The sequence below is a fragment of the Hyaena hyaena genome, unplaced genomic scaffold, assembly GCF_003009895.1.
Source record: "Hyaena hyaena isolate Hyena2069 unplaced genomic scaffold, ASM300989v1 scaffold_671, whole genome shotgun sequence".
Taxonomy (NCBI): Eukaryota; Metazoa; Chordata; class Mammalia; order Carnivora; family Hyaenidae; genus Hyaena; species Hyaena hyaena.
In genome coordinates, this window is record NW_024081302.1 from 734,839 (window position 1) to 759,679 (window position 24,841).

The 24,841-nt window shown below is 36.0% G+C and overlaps 1 protein-coding gene across 1 annotated transcript in view; it reads left to right on the forward strand.

The window, feature by feature from the left end:
• LOC120220111 (F-box-like/WD repeat-containing protein TBL1XR1) overlaps positions 1-24,841 on the forward strand; it is a 179,136-nt gene that overhangs the window by 140,934 nt on the left and 13,361 nt on the right. Inside the window, exons 4-12 of the mRNA XM_039217109.1 lie at positions 7,283-7,428; positions 9,621-9,843; positions 10,560-10,692; positions 11,056-11,197; positions 13,948-14,011; positions 14,107-14,204; positions 15,477-15,537; positions 24,238-24,359; positions 24,496-24,570. Coding sequence (XP_039073040.1) covers positions 7,283-7,428; positions 9,621-9,843; positions 10,560-10,692; positions 11,056-11,197; positions 13,948-14,011; positions 14,107-14,204; positions 15,477-15,537; positions 24,238-24,359; positions 24,496-24,549 — 1,043 coding nt within the window. The 3' untranslated portion in view covers positions 24,550-24,570. The remainder of the gene's footprint in view (positions 1-7,282; positions 7,429-9,620; positions 9,844-10,559; positions 10,693-11,055; positions 11,198-13,947; positions 14,012-14,106; positions 14,205-15,476; positions 15,538-24,237; positions 24,360-24,495; positions 24,571-24,841) is intronic.

Here is a 24,841-nt window from a genome sequence, read left to right on the forward strand (position 1 = left end):
AGATGTAATTTTATTTTGCCTAAATCGTGTATTTGGTTTGGGGAAGAATTCTGGATTCTAGATTAAACTGTCCTCTATTACAGGTTTAAGAGCTTGATAACATTTCTGTTCATGGTGTATTTTATATTTTCGATACTGTGAAACAGTTGCATTTTATGATGGAAGACTAACTGGAAAATGCAAAAAATGATACGTCTTTATTACTGAGCTGTTTTCTAGATTGTGATTCTGAATGCTGTAATTGTTTTTAAAATCCTCATGTTTTTAGAACTGAGGTTCATGTTGCCATGTAGTCTCCATTTATGAGAAGGTGATGATATATGTAAGCTCAGAGTATTTCATATTCATGAAAGATCATCTTGTCTTTCCCACCCCCCTCCTCCAGTGTTCACTAGCTTTTTCAAGTCTTTCTAGATAGAGAGGCTTTGTACCACACTACCTTTTCTGAGATGATGCTTCCCTGAGATGTTCTATTATTTGTTTATAAGATCATGCATCCTTTGAAATCTAAACATGTTCTAGTAGGCATAAGCTAACCAGAATGTTTATGTATCATGTTAAGTTTCTGATCTATAACACGAAAGAGCCTATTCATTGGTTCTTTTCATTTAATGTTTAACCCCTACAATGGCTGAGAAAATGTCAGCAATCAAATGACAGTGTAATTTCTTTTAACTCAGATAAAAGTAAATGAGCTACACAAACATTTCTTCCTCCATCTCCTCCTTCTGGTGCCACTTTATAAACAGACTTTAACAACAAGTTGAATGGAGTCAGGTTAATCTGGCTATCAGTTAAATAGTCTAGCCGTGAAGGCCTGCAGTGAGCAGAGCTCAGGATTGGGTATGTCCACTTTTAGTCTTCTCGTTTTTATAAGTAAATGGTCAGCTACAGAAGTGCAAGTTAGGTATACATACTTTTACTTTGTAATCAAATAAAATATGCAGTAACATTGATTTGTCACTTAGAGTTGTTGTACACTCGACTAGTTAACAGTAAATAAAATAAAATAAATAAAAACAGCAAGCTGTTGTCAAAAGTAGTGGTAAATTGTGTACTTCCAAATCAGTTTTTCTCTTTTGTAAGCTAAATGACTGTTTTTTTTTTTTTTTTTTTTTTTTTTTTGCTGATACAGGAAATTCTTACTTACACATCACTACTGACATATTTGTCAAAAGACAAATGCCCTTTAATAATTCCCAAACAGAGAACTTGTTCAATTTTAATAGTAATCTTGTTTTTTTTTTTAAGGATAGATAGCATAGTGGAGAGAATAGGGAAACAGAAGTTGCTGATGCCATTGTAGATTTGTACAATTTGAGGGGCAAAGCAGTTGAGCAGTTATGAAAACTTCCTTTAAAAAATGCTCATGTCCCCTTCAACTTTTGAGGGGAATCCATTCTTAGCAGAAAAAAGTACATACATGGCAAAATCCTATATACAAGTAGATATTTGAGGGAAGATTCCTAAGTAGTGAACATTGGTAAAGTCCAAATAGCCATTGATGGGATGAATAATTCACTAGTTGAGTACATTTATTGGCTAAATAATATATTAAAATTATTTCAGAAAATACAATTTATATAGAATGATCATGGCTTTATATATTTTATACATAAATATAAAAAGTAAAATATATATAAAACTATATATAAAAGACAAAATTAGGACACAGAATTGCGTAGCCCAGTGTGTTATATTGTGATGGAGGAAAACAGTATGTAAAGGAAATACAAAAATATTAACAGTTGTATTTGTGTTTGCTATTGCAATTTTTTCCCCTCTCCATGTTGTCCATTATTTTTTTATAAGTGCTATATCTAAATCTTCAACATGCAGGATCCCCCTATAGCATTTTCCCCCCTAATTCTTTTCACCTTTTCTAAAATCTTTAAGCATTTAAGTATAGAATATTTTATTTACTTATTTATTTATTTTTAATTTATTTCAAAGACACACACACACACACACACACACACACACACACACACACACACGGCATGAGCAGGGGAGGGTCAGAGAGACAGGGAGATACAGAATCCGAAACAGGTTCCAGACTCTGAACTGGCTGTCAGCACAGAACCCAACGTGGGGCTTGAACCCACAGACCATGAGATCATGACCTGAGCCAAAGTCGGATGCTTAACCGACTGAGCCACCCAGGTGCTCCAGTATAGAACTTTTTAGAATAAGCAGAAGTCTGGGTCCTTAGGGCACAATTGGAAGTGGAATTTGGGGGCAACAAAGTGTGTGGTGATGGGAACAAGGATATAATTTTCTGGGTTTTTCTTACCTGAAGTTTAAATAGGATGTTGGATAAATTAGATTTTCATTCTGGACTGTGCTATGATAACAGTTAAGCTTTGTTTGCTGTTGTTCAGACATTTCACACCATAGTCAATGATGTCCAAGGCCCATTTTCATGGTCCTATTTGCAAAGTACAGTTGGCATGCTCTGGAGAACTAACACATCTTTGAAATCAGAGTCTCTGTTGTCATCCCAAGGGAAAGCACTCCCTGTAAGAAACACTGTACAGAAAATAGTTGTTTTGTGATCTTGTTTCTTATGTGGGAACCATGTGTAGTCTCTTGAGTAATCAACGCCTCCCTCACTCTGGTCACTTCTTGTCTTTATTCCTGAGTTCCCATATACTGAACTTAATGGTTTTTAGCCTTATTCCTTTCTGGAATTTTTTTTTTACTTCCCATATCTTAATTACCATAGTGAATTTGTAGAGTACTTGATTACAGAGGGATTATTTAGATCAGATTTGCTCTTACTCCTGAAAAGAAGGGATGCTATTTTAAGCAATGAAGCCACACTTCAACATCTCGCAGATTTAGGTAGATCCTTTTTGCCTTCTATTCTGTAAATCAGAAGTTGCCCCTGAAAAAGTATTTCTTGCATATATATTTACAGATAAATGAACATTTTCTTTGGCATAACCCAGTTCAAGTTTTAGTTTTGTTTAAGTCCTGTGCTTTTTTTCATGGATTCATGGATACTCTGATGTGCCAAAATACATTATAGTAGAATTGCATTCTGATTTAACAAAAGTTTATTGAGCATTAGTTAAATTAAGTAACCTAGGTTTCTAGGTTCTAGTTCTAGGTTCTAATAGCCTAATTCCTAGGTTACTAGGTCCTAGTAAATGAAAAGATTTACTAGACAAACTCTTCAAGCTGCCCAGTCTAGTCATTTTACACATGCATACAGCCCCTCTTCGCCCCCCACAAGTTAACCATTCAGTATGGTAAATACCATACACACACAAATTTTAGGATTAGCAAAGAAGAGAATGATCCACCCTGGGGCAATGAAAGGAAGGACTTTACCTCCATTCAGAGAGAAGAAAACTTAAGAACATATAAGGTACAAAAGTATGAGATAGCATAATGTATTCACAGTGCTACCTATAACTGGCAGATACTTGAATTTAATGTGCAGTGGGAAAAAGGGTGGGAGCATGGAATTGGGGAGATGAGTGTGGAGAGAGAGGGAGGGTCAGATTACAAAGGTAACTGTGTCATACTTAGTTTGGCCCTTATTAGGAAGGCCAAAGGGATCATTGAAAATGCCCAGTAAGGAGTGATATGATTGGTTTTCTTCACAGGTAATACTCTAGTTGTAGTGTGACAAATGGGCAGAGCGGGAACTTATGGCAGTGACTACTGTAGGCAAGGGATGGTGGGGACTAAACTCGAGATTCTAGCAGAAAAGGAAAGCTGATGACAGAGACCAGAGCGGTAGGATTGATAGGATTTGGTGAATGGTGGAATATCGGGAGCCAAGGTGAAACTTAAGAGTTTAAACTTAAACCTCTTGAAACTTAAGACTTTCAGATGTATTAAAGTCAGGTCAAATTTCTAAGGAAAAACAAGGTTTGTTTGTTTGGTTTTTTTTACAAATAGTTTATTGTCAAGTTGGTTCCATATAAGGAAAAACAAATTTTAAGGAGGGGCATAAGAAAAGTAGTTTTGTAGGACACCTGGGTGTCTCAGTTGAGCAGCCGACACGTTGGGCTCTGTGCTGACAGCTCAGAGCCTGGAGCCTGCTTCAGTTTGTCTCCCTCTCTGTCTGCCCCTCCCCCACTTTCTCACCCCCCCCGAAATAAATTAACACTAAAAAAATTTTTTAAATGAAAAGTAGTTTTGAACACAGTTTTAATCTGCCATGTAATGCTATGGCTAGAAATAAAATTACAGTTGAATTCCACATTTATTGAAGCAGAGTGTTTTTAATTATGGACCTTTTTAGGGTAGACATTAATGAGAAGTCTCAAAACAATGTTAATACCCCTTCAAAGTTATTTTCTTACTATTTTTACTCCAGAAATAACTGGAGATAGATGCAAAGGACCTGTGATAGCTTCTCTCCTGGTCTAACAATAAATACTGGATATATGCAACATTCCAGCTGAAAATTGACATTGTTCCACCTACAACTCTTAGGATATTCTTGGACATAAATTTGAACTCTAATTTAAGCAGGGTCTAAATCTGATTATTTTGATTGTTTAAATCGTACTCATGGATTAGAGAGTACAAATGTCATGGACTTTGCTAAAAATTTTGTGAGGCTTTGGAAATCAAAACACTTTAAAAATGTTGCCAGTAAGATGTCTTTTTTTTTTTTTTTAATTTTTTATTTATTTCTAGGCGAGAGAGAGAGAGAGAGAGAGAGAGACAGTGTGAACAGGGGAGGGTCAGAGAGAAAGGGAGTCACAGACTCTGAAACAGGCTCCAGGCTCTGAGCTGGCAATCAGCACAGAGCCCCGATGGGGGGTTCGAACCCACGAACCGTGAGATCATGACCTAAGCTAAAGTCGGACGCTTAACTGACTAAGCCACCCAGGCGCCCCTCTAGTAAGATGTCTTAATGTTTCATGCACTGACACCAGTTTCTAGCACCCTGATTTGAAACAGAACAATGACATAATCCTTTATTTTCTATTAGTAAACAGGAGCTCAACTCTGTCTTCACTTTATCTTTGACTATATTCTAACTTAATTGTTCAGTAGGAGCAGCAGAATGTAGTAGTTACCTCCATGGTCTCTGAATGAATTTAAATCTTTATCCTCTTAAAGAACATGTGAGATACACACACACACACACACACACACACACACGATATACACATGTGTGCATGCACACACACAAACACTGAAATATTACTCAGACATAAAAAATGAAATCTTGCCATTTGCAACAACATGGATGGAGCTAGACAGCATTATGCTAAGTAAGTCAGTCAGAGAAAGACAAACACCTAATATGATCTCACTTATGTGTGGAATTTAAGAAATAAACAGAAAAAAGAGAGGCAAACCAAGAAACAGACTCTTAACTATAGAGAATACACTGATGGATATCAGAGGGAGGTGTGTGGGGGATGGGTTACATAGGTGATGAGGACTAAGGAGGGCACGTGTGATGAGCACTGGCTGTTGTATGGAAGTGTTGAATCACTATATCGTACGTCTGAAACTAATATTATGTTGTATGTTAACTAACTGGAATTTAAATAAAAACTTAAAAAAATATATGCTTATTCTCTTAGTGGCTGTTTTTCTATCTGCTAACTCAGATTATAAAATAATAAAACTATGTGTGCACGGTGTAGACTAGACCCTCCATAAATGGTATTGTCCATCTTGAAGTCTTCTTAAATCTTTAAGCCACTGGGCTGTTTAGCCTTTTTTCTTTTCTTTTCTTTTCTTTTTTTTTTTTTTTCTTCCTTTCCTTTCCCCTATGACTTAACTACAGAATTTATTTAGGGAGGGGTGTATAATTGAAAACCGGACTCTCTAACCTCATGCTTATAGATTTCACTGCCTTATTTTTTACCCTCTCTCTCCATCCTTCCCAGCCTTTATTCTTAGACTTCTACCCTGGCAACCTGGAATCTGCTTATCTTCAAGTAGTTCCGAGTTTCATGTTAGGGACAATGTGGAATGATGCTTATTTTCATTCATGTCTTTCTTAGTTTTATTGCTATATTTTTTAGCCATCTCTATGAGCTCAAATTAAGCCGAAATGTGTTTAATAACGATCTTGCCGCTGGGTAAAATTATGAGTTAAAAGTCTTAAGTAACCTTTTTTCACTTCTCACTGTGGGTTGCAGGAATGGGAATGGCTAGGTGTTTCAAAGAGGGAAGGAAGGAGCCAGGAGGAAAACTTTAGGTATATTTTGTTTACTGACCAATGATGATAATTCCTAGCCACATGCTTTTTGTGGGTCCATAGTATTTTATTATAGACTGTTCATAAGTGCCACAAGAAGCCTAAAAGTGGAAGCACAAAATACAAAAAGACAAAGAGTAGGCACTAAAAAATTAGGCTAGGCTCGCAACAGTTAATTACATAGATTAAATCAGCTTAAGACACAAGTAAGCCCATATGCATTTAGTTTACTTAGTATAAAAGTTTCTTAACATTTCATATAATTTAATTGAATTATTTAAAATATATTAATGACATTTGATGATGAACTCTGATGGATGTTTTAGTAAAGAAGAATAACCACACTTGGGTCTCTCATTTTACTAGAATTTTATCTTTGGGTTTGGACTTGACTTTCATAAAAAGCAAGGCCAAAATAAAGAGAGTTTTGTTATGTGTTTCGGGTTTAAGTATTTCAAATTAAATTTAGGGTTTCTGATAGAAACTGGATTTTTACTTGCTAACTTCCATTTCCTAAAGTTTTCATTTAGATCTAGCGTTATTACTAAGTGGCAAAGAATTAGTAGAGGTTTTTTGCACTTAACGCATACATACAATGAGACTTAAGCATAAAAATTATTTTCATTTTTTATATTAATTTTAGTTGGCGTTTTATTTCCTAAGTTAAAAAAACCTGCAGTATTTTGGATTTATATGATGTTTGACAATTTGTATGTAGAAATTTAAGTATACTACAAAAATATTAAATGTCATGTTAATTTATCTTGACCTATTTATTTTGAGTGAAGCATGTTTTCCATAGATATTTTTCCCCCTAGCTTTAAAGTTGATGCAATTTTTTTGAGGAAAATTATATGCCATGGCTAAATTTTATACACACTATAAATTTTAAATAGTATTTTATGTAATTAAAGTGAAAAGGGAAATATGTAAAAGTTAACATGTTTGGATTTTGGTACTCCTTTTGTGTAAAAACATATTTAAGCTTAGCTAACAAAAGGATTATGATTTTGAAAGATTACAGAGGTCTTCCATTTGTGTCCTATAGCATGTTGCTACTGGGAGAATAAATTCTTATACCTTTCTCTTTGCTTTTAGGATTTTCTCATTCAGCGTTTACCTTTGGTATAGAAAGCCATATCAGTCAGTCTAACATAAATGGTGCCCTCGTCCCACCTGCTGCATTGATTTCTATCATCCAGAAAGGTCTACAGTATGTAGAGGCAGAAGTTAGTATTAATGAGGTAAGGAAAACTAATTTCAAATACTAACTCTTAAATATGTCCTTAAATCTGATATCTTGTTTGTTCATTCATTATCTGACTTTAGCTTCACCAGGTTGACAAATTTGAAGGGTGTTGTTCCTTATGTTATAGTCAGGTTGAACAGGCAAGTCATGTTGGCTCCCAACTGTAAGAGCCATCATCTCTGGTTTATTTCCCTTTCTATGGTTTCATAAGTAAATAGTAAGAAATAATTTTCTTCAAAGCAACAACATTTTGCTGTGGAATGCTCACACCATAATTGATGGTCCGAAGAATTAGAAAACCTCAGGTTATTTGGTTATACCTGATTTTGGAAGGCAGTTTATAATTAGAGCCATGTTATGATGCTATTGCCTAAGGTCCACATATAAGTGGTTTAATTTAGGTGTCAGCCACCCATGAGTCAAGTCCTGTGTGCTTCCCTGTTTTTGTAAGTTTGATTGGAACACAGCCAATCATTAAATATTGTCTTAACTACTTTTGTGCTAACAGTGGCATTATTGAATCATTGTGACAGAGACCTTATGCTCTGCAAAACCTAAGATTATTTACTATTTGGCCTTTCACAGAACTTTCACAGAAAAAGTTTGGAAATCCTGGTCTGTCTATCTAGCTGTAATTTTTCTTATATGATCAAGATTTATAATATGTGGAGTTCTTCATTGTATTTTCATATTTGCAGAGATTAACATACTCCCCTTCCCTTTCATGAGTATTTTTAAAACAAGCATCCATGGTTCCTATATCAATATTCGTTAGTATAGTTACATGGTATACTAACATTGATTTCATTATTTTCAGTTTCCCAATCTGTATAACTGGAAGATCCACTAATACTAAATTAAGTGTGTCCTCATTATCTTCTGGTACTTTCCATTCCAAAGTATCCTATATTGCACAGGGTGATAAACAATTTCCACCAGTGGCCAGAGATAAAGTCTCATTTTATCTAAAAACTAAATGTATTATAGATTTTAATATGGTACTCTACAATGTATCTTTGTTGGTTTTAATATTTTTAAGTTAAAATAAATTCTCCTACTCTTCAAACACTCCAGTTGACAGCTCAGAAAGAGATGCCGTGCTTTTGTAACTTTGAGCACCCCATCACACCCCTGTAGATTATTGGTTAATGCATATTCACCAACTTAAGCGAGTCAGACCTTACATATGCATATTCCCAGCTAATTTGCTCAGTTTCTATTTCTGACTTGTTCTGTGTCTTTTCTTGTGCCCACTGGAGAACTTTTTTTTTTTTTTTAATGTTTCTTTTTGAAAGAGAGAGGAGCTCTTGTGGGGGTGGGGCAGGGAGAGAGATGGAGGCAGAGGATCTGAAGCAGGTTCTGTGCTGAGAGCAGAGAGACACATACAGGGTTCGTGAACCATGAGATCATCATCTGAGCAAGGTTGGATGCTTAACCCACCGAACCAGGTGCCCCCGCTAGAGAACTTTTTATGAGTTATCAGCTACCTAATATCAATGAGAGGAGGAAAATTATAGCAATTCCATAAAATTAAAGAGCACCAGTCTCAGAGTTATATGATGGTACTTCTCAAATGTTAGTGCTCATAAGATTACCTTAGAGAGCTTGGTAACCTGAGCCCTTCAGAGATTTGGATTCTGTAGGTTGGGATCTACATTTACAACAAGCTACCTGGTGTGATGGTAGTGTTGTTCCTTGGATCATACTTTGAATAGCACTATTTAAGAGATTTCAGTTGCCATTGACTAGCTGTGTAACTTGAACAAGTCTTTAAACCTTACTGTGCTTCCATTTCAACACAGTAGTAAAATAAGATGACTATATGGCCAAATATCTGGTCTATTTCTTGTTTAATATTTGAATCAAATCATACGAAGCTTTTGAGTCCAGCAAAACTATTTTAAAAGGTTTTAGTTTTAAAGATCCATTCGCACCAACTCTCTTACCATTGTACGAACTATTCCATATTTGTCATTACTTTTACCTAACAGAATTTTGGAATCTAATTAATAAACGTTTTATCGTCTGGGCCTACTTTTTATTATTCCTTTCAGTATCTCAGCTTTATCTGGAGACATTTAACAGTACGAACTAGATGAGGAAAATTTAAACAGCTGTTTGCAGTTGCTTCACCCTAAATGTGTTTTTTTTTCATCATATTCCTTTTCTTGCAATTTCCAAATCCAGGATGGTACCCTGTTTGATGGTCGACCAATAGAGTCTCTGTCACTGATAGACGCCGTAATGCCTGATGTGGTACAGACAAGACAGCAAGCTTACAGAGATAAGCTTGCACAGCAACAAGCGGCAGCCACCGCAGCTGCCACAGCTGCCACAAACCAACAGGGAGCTGCCAAAAACGGAGAGAACACAGCGAACGGCGAGGAGAATGGAGCACACACTATAGCAAGTGAGCGGAGATCGGAATTTTAAAAAAATTCCCTTTCAGGAGAAGTATTTGGCTTTATGTGGATGTCTCATCTTCTAAACTGAAGTAACATCATCTGTTTCCTTTATGCCAACTTGTTTCCGTAACTTGTATCACAATTCAGATTTCTATTCCTAAAGCTCCAGAAAGATAGATTTACTTTCATGGATTTTATTTTCTTTTTCAATATTTAGAAACCATTTTCTGCTGTTAGGTAAATTTTGTTGTCTGCATTTGATTCCTAAAGAAAATTTGTAATGCTAGTCTTTAACACACAGTAAAGCTCTGACATGGAGATACAAAGGCACCTCTCATGTTATATGAATGATATCAGCAACCCCTACTGGCAGAAACTCAGAATAATGTTGGCGTGGATTATATTTAGTTCTGATCCTTTTATCATTTTAGCCATGTCTGGCTCTAACCTTTTTGCAGCCTTTCTCACTGTCTCTCCCCCACCCCAAACACACACCTTTATCTTTTAAAAATAGTATGGTCATACTTAACTAAGGAGAGGAATTTCTCTCATGCGACAAGTGCTATATAAGCATTTTCACCATTACCTGACAGTTTTTTTTTTTTTTTTAAAAAGGTATATATTATAAAGGAGGTATTTGCTGGTTAAGAATTATTTCCCCCCACTCAAGATGTTGTAATATTACCTAACTGGCATTTTCCACTTGTTTCTCCTGACATAGATAATCATACTGATATGATGGAAGTGGATGGGGATGTTGAAATCCCCCCTAATAAAGCAGTTGTGTTACGGGGCCACGAATCTGAAGTTTTCATCTGTGCCTGGAACCCTGTTAGCGATCTCTTGGCATCAGGGTATGTTTCTCAGAGTGAAACTAAATGTATTTTTAAAAATATTGTACTGAACTGTGACACATTTTATAAAACCATTACTTACATTTCCAGGTTTGTTTGTTTGTTTGTTTTTGTTTTTTTTTGCTTCTTTGTGGTCTTTTTGTCTTTGTAAATCTTTATTTCTTCATAAAGTAATCTTAGAAGTTTTAATTAAGCTTACTCCTTAAGAAGGTGCCCAGGGCACTAAGAAAAATACTAGAGATGGAAATCCCTGAGAGTCTAGTTTGTATTTGTCTTATTAATCATAGTATATAAATATGTTGCTTTGATTCTGGGATACTTAAGAATATCATGAGGATTTAAAATCTGTTCTGTACTTTATAGGTCTGGAGACTCAACAGCAAGAATATGGAATCTTAGTGAAAATAGCAGTAGTGGCTCCACACAGTTAGTACTTAGACATTGTATACGAGAAGGAGGGCAAGATGTCCCAAGCAACAAGGATGTGACATCGCTAGATTGGAATGTGAGTATCATGTATTAACCGTGATGAATGTAGTTTCTAATATACTCAGCCTCTCTGAACCTCAGACTAATGGCAGGATTTGTCCATTTGTCCAGATGTTTTTGAGTTTCACTAATAAGAACAACAAACTAGGACTTCTCATTCTGAAGTACGGTGTTAAAAAAAACAAAGACTGGCCCTCCAGCAGTCAGACCTAGGTTCAACTTGCAGCTTTTCAGTTTGTCTTGCAGCAGAACCGTTGTAAAACTGGTGGTTGCCCACTCTGTGCTTCATCTTCCTCACATGTAAGGTACAAGTGTGGTAATGGTACCTACATAAATGAAGTAATAGATGAAAATCAACAATAGGCGCATAATAAATCTTTAACTATGCAGTCCTTGGCTGGAGGGACAAGAGAAATTTACCTTAAGAAAGCATGTTCTTGTTTTTCTCATTTGCTATGAACTGATGAAAGCTTGATTGTGTGCCTTTTAGGGGTCATTAGTCTAGGTCATTTCCAGGCTTTATTCAACAACAGTGGGCTTAAGCTTCTCCGATTCGGTTTGTCATTTCACATCTTTCAGAGATAACTTGACTGCTCTGACTTGTTTGATAAAGCTTTACCCTTTCATTTTTAAATACATGATTAGCAGCTTAGTTTGTTTCATTCTGTGATTAATTTGTGAAAAGTTAGCATTTTTACAGTTGTTTCTTTTCCTTTATTCCATGTTGCCTTTTTTCCTTTCTTGTAACTCATCCATTTTTTTTTTTAATATTTTTATTTTGTTTCTAGGAGAGAGAGAGAGAGAGAGAGACAGCGTGAGCAAGGGAGGGTCAGAGAGAGAGGGAGACACAGACTCCGAAATAGGCTCCAGGCTCTGAGCTGGCAGTCAGCACAGAGCCCGAAGCGGGGCTAAAACCCACAAACCACGAGATCATGACCTAAGCGAAAGTCGGACGCTTAACCGACTAAGCCACCCGGGCGCCCCATAACTCATCCATTTTTTACTTACCTACCCTCCCAATTCTAAGAAGCTTCTTAAACTATTTCAGTATTACTCAGCATTTCATGGGGTTCATGGTTCTTTCCTCACCAAATGAACACTGTTTCCTCCTCTGGCCTCTGTTTAACTTCTTGTGCAGCTTCCCAAAGGATCTTCCAAATCTGATTCCAATGAATGAGATCTGTCTTTAAAAACAGTTACTCCAGCTAAAGTTTTCAGTTTCTTTGAAATTCTGCCATAACTCATAGCTAGCTTTCTTTAGTGTTCTCTTTCAAAATTTCCAGCAATATATTTACCCTTTCCCTCCTATGAAGTTAATAGTTATAGAAATGAAAAGAGGTTTAGCATGTCACAGTATTGTTTGGTGGTAGGGTAAGGACTAAAAATTAGGTCAGAGTCCTTATCTCCTTGATAATGCTATTTGGTTCAGAGGCCATATATTAATGAAATTTACTGAGAAGGATGGTTAGCAAATGTTGGTTTGTTGAGCTTGGTGATTCTGAATTGCAAGTTACAGTTTTTTAAAAGCGTGGACTTTTCAAACATACATTATCCACTATGAACTTGAATCTTCCACAAAAAGGGGAAAAATGTTACCCTTTAAAGTATTATTTTCCTACTGTAGTGGTCCATGAACTAAGATGTTTGGGGGCCAGTAGTTTAAAGGAAACCTCCCATTGCGTGGAGTCTGGAAATAAGCTTTTTCTATTGGTTTCAACATGCTCCTTCTTCCTCAGAACCATAGAGCCAATTCCTGGCAGAATTGAGTCTACAACCTCTAGAACCAGCATCTGTTTGTTTCTCACTTAACTGTACGTAACGTATGGTTTGAGAGGTCTGAAAAAAGGTGATTGTTGTTTTCAATTCCCTTTCCAAAAACCATCAAGAGAGCACTAAGGCAGGATTTCATTTGTGTCTTCAGTAGTGTTTACTAATCCCAGTAATAGTCTGTTTAATGCACTCTGTAACTTGCGCTTCTGTAGATCTGCCCTTCTGTTGTGCCGTTCATCAAGGTCAGACACAGCAAGGGAGTATCAGATGAGAGAAAGTGGTATGGATTTCTCCTGGCAGTAAAGTGCTTCCAGGCAATTGTACTCACTTCATTAACCATAAAGTCAGCCTATGCTCTTTTCTGGCTTTTTTTTTTTTTTTCTTTTCTTTTCTTTTTTAAATTTGTTAGGATCTCATATTGGGAAAGAATTAACAAAGGAAAGAAACATTCAGTGATATTTAAGTATCCGATGATCAGAAACAGCAGTATTGTTTGGTTCACACACAACACCAGCAGCTTCATTTAGACAGTAAAAAATTTAGAGGGCCATGGGAAAACTTCTAATCATAACAAAATGTTTTAGCCGATTTTGCTTTCTTACTCTGTTACATCATTATGATATTATGATTTTGATGTCTTTCCCAGTCCACCACCCTACTTCCATCCTTCATCATGAGCATCTGTGAGAATACCAGAGACCTTAGCATGCATAAGGGTAGTGATAGTCCTGCTCCAGAGTGTTTCTGTAATTCTTGAGATTTGGATATAAGGCTCACATGCTTATTACTAAATGCTGATTAAATAAATACTAGCCTCACAGCAATAAAAGATGTTTTGTAGGTCTTTGGTAGCATTCCCAAATAGGCAAAACAGAAATTTTGAAGCAGAGAATGTTAAGGACCTGCTGTTCCTAAGGTTTGAATATCAAATAGTCTAATAACAATTAAATGTCCTTTTTGGATTATATAATTAAAGGAAATGTGTTTCTCTGACAGAGTGAAGGTACACTTCTAGCAACTGGTTCATACGATGGATTTGCCAGAATATGGACTAAAGATGGTAAATGAAGCATTTTTCTTTTCATATGTTGTTGTTGATCTAAGTTTAAAGCTTGAGGTAATTTTAATGTTTTCTGTTTGTTTGTTTAATGTTAGGTAACCTTGCTAGCACCTTGGGGCAGCATAAAGGCCCTATATTTGCATTAAAGTGGAATAAGAAAGGAAATTTCATCCTAAGTGCTGGAGTAGACAAGGTAAAAGAACATTAAACTGAGTTTTATAAAGATTAATGTGTTATAGAGTATAATTGAAAGTAATATTTTCTTCAGCTAATCATATAAACAAAACATTTCATTTATGGGAAATTCAGGTATGAATTTATGATGATAGTAGAAATGCTCTTACATTTCTATCCACTCATTCCTGAATTTACTCATCAAAATGCCATTTTTTTTTTTTTTTTAATATTTGTGACCACTCATCATTTTTGGTGGAATTTGCTGGAATAATGAATGTCATACCTCCCATACTCTGCTTCCCTTCTCCTGTTTCTAGTTTATTTCAGCTATGAAAATGGCTCCAGAGTTCCATGAGAAGTCTTAGAGCCAGTCTGTTAGCCGAACTCCTTGTGTTTAATTGAAAATGTAAGAAATGCAGGATCTCTCCAGCTTTTTTCACCTAGCTTAGCTGGAAAATATGGATAGGATGAAATTAGAGCCTTCTTGCTATCATTTTCTTAGGTCAGCCCCTTTACCACACCTCCCAAGGTGAATACAGGTTTAAGATTATTTTAATCCAGGAAAATATATGCTCATAGTTAACTGAGTGAGTTGTCAGAAGTGGAAGTAGAGGGAAAAGAAAAGGGGGGAAAGAAAAGTAAAGGAGGTCAGGAATAGGCAGGAAAAGCCCTATTAATAGCCATTGCCAGCCACTGTGTGATGCTTTATATCCCCAGAGTTACAAAACTAGTAATGGGAGGGTGTTTAAAGGAGTTCTGAATATATCCATTCAGATTTATGTGTCATACTTGCATTTACTGTACGAGACATTGTTTTAAATCTTGTCAAAATTCAAGCTGCCTTAATACATAAATGTGAGCTTTAAAAATCTTAATATTGAGAATTGGCTGATGACTTTATTAACCAAGAATGTGCCTCTTAATAGCTAAAAAGCTAGACACATTTTTACACTAAATACACTATTACAGTTGAGTTTCTAAAGCAATGCATTATAATGTCTAGTATTTTGTAGACAACTAATAATTACTTGAAGTAAGTTGATGGATTAAAAATCACCAGGGAAAACCGAAACTACTTAATAGTCATCCTGCCCCCCCCCCCCCCACACCCACCCCTGAATGGAATATTCCCTTGTACTATTTATTGGGGTTGAAGTAAATGTTAAAAATTAAATTCACTTTGACATTTCCTATTGCTTTAACATAGTTAGGCATCTAATGTAGGCATCTGTCATAAACACCTTTTAATGTTACTCTTAATGTATTTTCCTTTTCTTTTCAATTTCAGACTACAATTATTTGGGATGCACATACTGGTGAGGCCAAGCAGCAGTTTCCTTTTCATTCAGGTAAGTCTTCGTAATTTCCATGATAACTGGCACTTTCTTCTGTATTTTTGAATTAAACTTATAAAAGCGTAAAATTTATTTAAAGTTTTGAAATATCAAATATCAATCTTGTTACTAGTCCTTTGAGGAGTTGATGTTCCATGACTTTCAGATTGTTAATTGTCAGGGGATCATCAGACGTTTTCTGTGAAATGTACCATTAAAAAAGCATTTGCAGCCTAGTGCAATTAGGTTGGTATTACTTAATGGTGAAAACATAGATTTTTTTTTTTTTTTTTAAATCAGGCGGTCTAAGTTTGAATGGCAGTTCCACCTCCACTTAAGCTTTAAGATTGGCAAGTCATTTAAACTTCCTGAGGCTCATTTTCTCTATAAATGAAGGATCATAATTATACGTATTTGTTATGAGGATAAAACTAAATAATGTTTAGGAAAATAATGTATAAACTCATACAAATTAAGGTGTTATCATTTCACATTTTGGACTTCTTTCTAAATTAGTCCTCCTGTGTACATGAAACTAAAAAAAAAAATAAGTTTTCCTAGCATTGTTGGAATGTTGGTACTTTGGATGGATTTCTCTTTTAGAAAATAATTTGACACTGGAAAACAGGAACTCTGAGCTGGCCTCTCCCGCCACCCCCACCAACAGTCTGTGCTCCTTCCTCCTTGGTATATAACCATGCACCTAGCATAGAACTTGATGGGTGGACACAGCAGGAGTTTAATACTAGCTCTCCCTCAGTTTGTACTTTCCTTAGGGAATTTCCTGATGATGATTACTAATATTAAAATAGAACAAGATGCCTGATAACTACAATTGACCCTTGTTAACAACATAGCTTTGAACTGTGCAGGTCCCCTTACATACATGGTTTTTTCCCCCCAATAAGTACATTTGCAATACTATAAATTTATTTTCTTTATTATTATTTTCTTAGCATTTTCTTTTCTCTAGCTTTTTATTATAAAATACAATATAAAATTCATAACAAAATATGTGTTAATTGACTGTTTATAGTAATTGGTAAGGCTTTTGGTCAACAATAGGCTATTGGTAGTTAAGTTTTGGAAAAGTCAAAAGTTATATGAGGATTTTCAACTGCATGTGGAAGTGGTAGGTCAGGCCCCTATCCTCTGTGTGGTTCAAGGGTCAACTGTATTAGAACAGTAGTGCATTAATATTTTACTTGATTTAACTGCTTCTTTGATGATTTTGTTGTGATTGGGACGAGTGTTGATTTGAAAGCTAAAGTGAATTGGTTATTTTTGAAATCTTTGGTATATAGCTACAGGCACAGCATGACCTTTAAAATTAAGATTAGCTTCTGACATTTTGCCTTTTTGTCTTTTTCTATTTATTGTGACTAAACAAGCCAAGTAAGGTACAAAAATGACTCTTCTATAGTGTCTGGGTAACATAATTTTGCAAGCATCATTTTAAACAATCAGCTCAATTGAAGCTTACCACATTTACACACCAGTTTTTGTTTATCTGTTTTACTTCCTTTTCACCTTTGTTTCTAGTCCTCACCTAGATAAATTTCTCTTAGGCCTCTGGCTCTTCCACCTTAAAGCTTCTCCTGCCTCCTAAGAGTGATGAAAAGTTGAAATAAGTTAAGTGTTACTAGCTACCATGTAACGTAAACCACCTTTGCGTTAGAGATGGTACCCTTAGTAGTATACATGATTCTGTTTAGTGCTGGCTACAACCTGATGAGGTAGGTGGTATTGAGTCATTTTACAAGTTAAATATGCTTTTTATCCATGATATTCTTTCTTGCCATGCATTTTGTCTTTTGAACTTACAATGGTCATAAAATGAGCTATACATATTTAAACTGTGCAATTTGGTATATTTTGACGTGTGCATAAACCATTGAAACCATCACCACACTTGAGAGGTAATGAACACACACCTGTTAGTTTCAGAAGTTTCCTCCTGGGCCTTCGTGATCTCTCCCCTCATGCCCAGACAAAGCCACTCATGGTCTTTCTTCATCATACATTAGTTTACATTATGTAAATGGAATCACACTGTATGTATTCTTTTTTCATCTGGCTTCTCTCACTCTGTATAATGATGAATGGTATTCCATTGTGTGGATATACCACACTTTATCCATTCACCTGTTGAAGCAAATTTGGGCTGTTTCCAGTTTTTTGGGCTATATAAATAAAACCGCTATCAATATTCATGTGCAGGGCTTTATGTGGACTTGTGCTTTCATTGATCCCATGTAAATATCTAAGAATGGAATAGTTAGTGGGAGGTATACTTGTTAGTAAACTTGTTAGTAAACTGCTGAATTGTTTTTCCAAAGTTTACATTTTCCAAATTGGTTTACATTTGCACCAGAGGTAGACATTTTAGTCCTTCCATGTCCTTGCCAGCACTTGATAAGTGGTTAGTGTCATTAATTGGAGCTACTATAATCAATGGGTATTGCTATTCCACTGTGGTTTAGTTTGCATTTCCTAATAACTAATGACATTGAGCATCTTGTCATGTACGGTTTACCATCTGTAGATCTTATTTGGTAAAGTGTCTATTCAAATCTTTGGACCTTTAACTTACTGTTTTTTTGTTACTGAGTGTTGTGACTTTTTTATTCTGGACACAAGTTTAACAGGTATTTATAAATGCTTTCTTGGAGTCTGTGGCTTGATTTTGCATTGTTTTAACAGAATCCCTCTGTGCCAACTCTACTTCAAACCAAACCAAACCAAAAACCAGTATCCCTGGAAAATCAGGAGTTATTAATGTTGATGAGTTTCATAAATTATTTATTCTTTTATATATCATGCTTTCAGTGTCTAATTTACTTTTTTCTTGGTGTGGAAGTTGAGGTCACTGATTTGAGACCTTTTTCCTTTTCTAATATAGATGTTTAGTGCTATAAATTTACTTCTAACTACTACTTATTGACATCTCTGTCTGCATAGCTCTCTCTTTTCCTGTAATGTCCTGTGAATTCCACCTGTCTCGGCCTCTCCAGATTCTCAGCTTTGTCCTCAGCTCAGGAATTTCATTGATCCCTGCAGAGAGATTCCTCTTTCCTATGCCAAGACTTGGACTCCTCCCCCCAATTTATAAGCTTGGGCAATTTTAAGAGCACTGTGGTGGTTGGTTTCCATTATTTCAGGAACTACTGTCTTTCATTGCCCCAAGTCTAGTGTCTTAAATTGTTATTTCATGTATTTTGTTAAGTTTTATTGTCGTTTTGGGCAGAGGGTAAATTTGGTCCCTGTTACTTCATCTTGACCAGAAATAGAAGTCTACCATGCTTTTTAAGTTACCGTATTTTAATTGCTGTGCTAAATTTTTTCCCTTATACACTCTTGCATAAAGCATAGAATCATGATTACAGATGAGTTGCAATGAGTGGCCATTTCATACCCATTAGTATGGCTATAAAAAGTCATAATGTTCATGAGGATGTGGAGAAATTAAGGCCCTTGTACTTTGCTAGTAGGTGGTAAAGTCACTGTGGAATGCAGTGTGACAGTTCCTCAAAAAGCTAAACATAGAATTACCATGTTACGTTCCAGCAGTTTTGCACCTAGGTATATCTCCAAAAGAACTGAAAGCAGGGATGTAAACAGATTCTTGTATGTCATGTTACAAGAATCTGCAACAGTAGCCAAAAGGTTGAAACAACACAGTGTCCAACAGACGAATGGGTAAACAAAATGTGATCTATACATACAATGGGTTGTTATCTAGCCATGAAAAGGAATTAAGTTCTGAAACATGCTACATTAGTGAACCTAACACATGTGCTCAGTGAAATAAAGCAGACACATAGAGACAAATCATATGATTCTACTTATAGTCAATATCTAGAACAGGCAAATTCATAGAGACAAAAAGTAAAAAATTAGAGGTTCTCAGCATTCAGGGGTGGGAGGAATAGGGAGTTATTGCTTGATGGCTACAGAGTTTCTGTTTGGGATGATGAAAGAGTTTTGGAAATAGTGGTGATGGCTGCACAGCCTTGTGAGTGTAATTAATACCACTGATTATCCACTTAATGAAATGACAAATTTTATGTTACATACGACCATAGTATTTCAAAATTAATAAAAAAATATACCAAAACCCATTGAATTATGCACTTTAAATGGATGAATTTTATGGTATGTGATTTATATTTCAATAAAGCTGTTTCTAAAAAATGTAAATGAGTAATAAAAGCCGTTCTTTCCTTACTGCATAGGTTTGGTCATTCATTACCTTTTTAAATTATGAAGGATGGAGGGAGTAACAAAAATATATCAAATTGCAGAACACAAAAATTTCAATCTTAGCTCCCAGAGTTTAAAGGATTGTGTAACTTTTCTTTCTCTCTTCTGTCATGAATAAAATGAGATCAGTATTAGCAACTCTCACATATTACTTACAGAAAAATGCATTTTATTAGAAATGCATTTCTCTGTTTTTAAATTCTTTATTTCTGTACCCAACCCTGGGCTCAAACTTGCAACCCTGAGATTAAGAGTTGCATGCTCCTTTTGACTGAGCCAGCTAGGTGCCCAGTAGATATGCATTTCTATCCTAAAGAACTGGCATTACCTACACTCATTTTAGAAATAAATACAAAGCGAGGAGCTATGTGTTCTTAGATTATACCCAGTTTTGTAATCATTGTATTTTATGAGCTAGGCATATCACAGAGCATAAATCCTACGATTCATGTAGCAGCATTTCCCAGCTTCCCCCAGTTAACCTTCACCTGGCCATACAGTTTCTTTCTGTTTTGTTCTGAACCTAATGGTATACTTATTTGCATGCCACTTCTTATTTTCTGCATCGAAATAAGATCCTGATGTATCATGACAGTTACTTAGCATTCTTCATAGCATTTTATTATACTTTTGTTTTTTAAGTTTATTAGAAATGTTGGGCCTTTTTTCCCCTACCATTTAACATTAGAACAAAATTATTTTTTCAAATGATATCTTCTATAGTAATGTTTAGTGTCAAAATGAAAGTGTAGTACTGAGGCAGATGGCAGACATGAAAACAATCTAAACCAGGTAGTCCAAGAAGGGGAATTTAATACAAGGAAATAGTTGTAAAGGTCTTGGAAGAGTCAAAAACAGGTATATGTAGTAAACAGGAATGTAGTAACCCAGAGTATAACAAGTGCAGAATACCTGAGACTATAGAGAAGGCAGAATCCCACTTGACCATGGTCTCTTGCCAATATCTTTCACTGTATGAACCCATCTGGAAACCAGCAAGCACAGGAGCCTGGGATATGTAATTTGCAAGAGTCCCCCCTCTGCATGTAGAGTATATCAGGACAGAGTGTGTCAGGAATGGCCCTGAGAATAAGCAGACAACAAACAGGACAGTCATCGACAAGCTCTAAGATGATGTGATGCATACAGACAGCAGCAGAACTCATACATACTGATCAAAGTTGGCCTGTATTTTTGTTTGCTGGCTGCTTTAAGTTGGATTCTTCTGGAAGCAGACCTTGAGCCAAGGATTTGAGTGAAGTGATTTATTAAGGAAACACTCTCAGGAGGAACAAGTGAGGAATTATAGAGAACAGGAGGGAATCAAGGAAGAGGGGACAGTTTCTGGGGAAGAGTGCCTGGCCTTAGCCTAATCCAGGCTGGGCTTTGAATTGTTTATTACACCTTGGAGTTTCTCACCTTGAACCATATCCTAGGTTTTTGAAGCTCCCTCTTTTCCTCCAAACTCACCTATATACCACCAGCCATTGGGCACTGGCCATCTTGTGGAGTGGGGGGATGGAGATAGCAGCAGAACAAGGCGGTTCTCTGAAGAAATTTGCCACTGGAGCCCCGTAGCACCTAAGCATGCAGAAGCTAGGAATTAGACACACAGTTTGGGTAAAGAGGGTGTGCAAGGGAGGGAGGTCGCGGACCCCCCTCTAGCCATGTTGCCTTATGATGGTAACGGAGTAAAACCCTGCACTTCACCCTGCTCAACAGTGCTAAAATTATGTGTGACTTGGTTATTTTTTTAACCAGGTAGGAATGTTCATAATTTGAAAATTTTGTACAAAATGTGAATTTATATTCGTATTGTTATATTCCCACTGTATTTTTCATAAGGTTGCTTTGGGAGAGGATTAAATATGGTAATTCCATATAATATTAAATTCCATACCGCTTCCATAGCAAGCTTCTATTAAACTGTCCTGTTTCTTTCTTGCCTGTATTATTTTCCTTTACTGACTCAGTCCAAGTAGTATCCTGATTCTTGGGTGTTCATTGTAGAAGTACACCCAAACTTAGTGCTTCTGCATTGTCTGGTTATATTATTACCATTAGCTTTCTTGAGCTATATTTTGGATTTTAGTTTTTCAATCCATTTCACTATTGTTTGTTGTCTTTTGTCATTTTTTTAAATGTCTTGTTGTAGTTTTGAAATTCCTGATAAAATTCTCCATTTTGAGTCGTAAATGCTTTATTTCTTCTTTTTGCTGTTCCTTTCCATAGTTGTAAGCTCTTACACATGATACATTCCTTGGTTTGTCAGTCTTAACAGTGCTCAAAATACCTATTTGTAATATGCTCAATATAAAAATAGCCATTTACTACTATACATAGATATATACAATGAGGAAGTGGTTTTTCCCCCATAGATACCAGTTCTGACCTACTTTATTAAATACTTTATATCTCTAATAATGGGGCTACATAGCTTAACTTCAACTTCCCTGTTTTTCTCCTTGTCTCTGAGTGCGTGCTCGAAATGACAAACTTGTTCTGTGAAGGGCAAAAAAGGAACTTTTTTAGGCTTACAAGCTGTAGAATCTCTGTGGCAGCCAGTTGAGTCTGCCGTTTTAGTGTAAAGCAGCCATGGGTAATAAGTAACCAAATAAGCTTAGGTAGGTTTTAATAAAATTCTATAAGGACACTAAAATCTGAGTTTTGCATGATTTTTATATTCATAGGTCTTCTTTTGATTATGTGTCACTTTTTAATCCCTACCCCTTAACCCAGTGAAATGTAAAAACTACTCTTAGTTAATGGGTCATAGTGTGTCTGTACTGCTCTAAATCCTTTGTTTTTTGTATGCTCCTATTGCTTAACGCAGTTACTTGCTATCATTACCTTAATCTGCATTGCTAAGTATAGAGAACCTTTGCACCTTGGAGCAGGGGAAATGAAAAGAACATATCTCCAAACACATTAGAGCTAAAATAAGTATTAATTGCTGGCCAGCTTTGGGGCATGTGAGGCTTTGAATTCAGTGATATACATTTTAAGGAGTATTTGACAAGAATCGCTTATAAGAAAATGTTTTTGCAATCATATGCAATATTCCACTTATTGAGTGGATAATGGAAATTATTCAGTATAACATTTGTCTAACTTGTAATTTACAAAGTACTTTTCACACACATCATCTCACTTGATTCTCTGTTTCCTTGTGTACTAAGCTTAAAAGGCTTTATCCCCTTTTTTCAGATGAGGAAAATAGCATGAAAGCTTAAGTGACTTGCTTAGAGTCCAGTGGTTAGGGATTGGTAGAACTTGTCCAGTGAATACTAAAGAGAATTTTAAAAATAAAAGGAAGTAATGACATCACATTTAATTTTTTACCAATGAGATCCCAAGACTCCAGTGCTAGTAATTTATAGAGCAAGCTCTCAGGAATCCTAATCTGGTTACCAGGTCAGTGTACTTTCTGTTACAGACAACTAAACTGAAATGTATTAATATTTATGATATTTAGGTACTATAATTAAAAAAAATAATATGACTCTTAAAAATTATAAAGTAAAGGGAATGTAAACTGGTACAGCCCCTCTGGAAAACAGTGTGGAGGTTCCTAAGGAAACTAACACTAGAACTCCCCTAGGACCCAGCAATAGCACTGCTAGGAATTTACCCAAGGGATACAGAAATGCTGAGGCATAGGAGCACATGTACCCCAATGTTCATAGCAGCACTCTCCACAATAGCTAAAACATGGAAAGAGCCTGAGTGTCCATCAATGGACGAATGGATCAAGATGTGGTTTATGTATACAATGGAATACTACATGGCAATGAGAAACAATGAAATCTGGCCATGTGTAGCAACATGGATGGACCTTGAGGGTGTTATGCTGAGCGAAATAAGTCAGGCAGAGAAGGACAAATATCATATGTTTGCACGTATAGGAGGATTAGGAGGAACTTGACGGAGGAACAAGGGGGAGAAGAAGGGCGGAAATGGTGGGGGAAAGGGAGAGAGGCAAACCATGAGAGACTCTTGAATGCTGACAAAAACTGAGGACTGATGGATGTGGGGGGGAGGGGGGATGGGCATGGAGGAGGGCATTTGTGGGGATGAGCACTGAGTGTTATGTGGAAACTAATTTGACAATAAACTATTTGTAAAAAAAAATAAATAAATAAAATGGAATTATGACTGAACACCCAGTCCTTTTTCTCCATCTAGGCCAAAATATTTCTGATTTCTAAAAATATTTTAGAAGTATTTTAAAATCAGAAATACTTTGTACAGTTCTTAAGAAAATGCAAGCAGCTTTTCTAAACAATAAGAAATAAAATTTCTCCATTATTCCCCCCCCAAAAAATTATAAAGTAAAATGTTTAAGTTCTTATTAGCATGTTTCATGTCCAACATGTTTCATGTTTAAAAGTAAAGCTCCTAGATTTCAGTGCTTGTGGAATGAATGCAAACCTAGCGCTTTTTCCTTTTCAGCACCAGCATTGGATGTTGACTGGCAGAGCAACAACACCTTTGCTTCTTGTAGTACAGATATGTGCATTCATGTCTGTAAACTAGGACAAGACAGACCTATTAAAACATTCCAGGGACACACTGTGAGTAACCATTTTCCCCCTTTAAAGTGGTTATGATGAATAATATTACAGAGCGGTTTTGAAATATGTATGTTTAATATCCAAAGAGCAACCAAGTCTATAAAATGAAAATGTGAATATTTACTGTTGTTTTTAGAATGAAGTAAATGCTATCAAATGGGACCCAACTGGCAATCTTCTGGCCTCCTGATCTGATGACATGACTTTGAAGGTAATTCGGGTAGTGGGGGAAAATGCACTGGGGGTGCCATACAGCGTGGCCGCTCTGGGCATGGTGAGATTGTTGAAGATGTCTCTTACCATTCATTAATTGCTTAAACCTGGGTCAGAACTTAACTCTTCTTTTTAATAGTTAGTCATTCTGTTTTATATTTTATTTTGTGTAGTGCTTCAAGTGTTTAAATATGGCAAATAAATTCTATTTAAAATAACATGTGGGGGTGCTTGGGTGGCTCAGTGGATTAGGCATCCCACTCTTGATT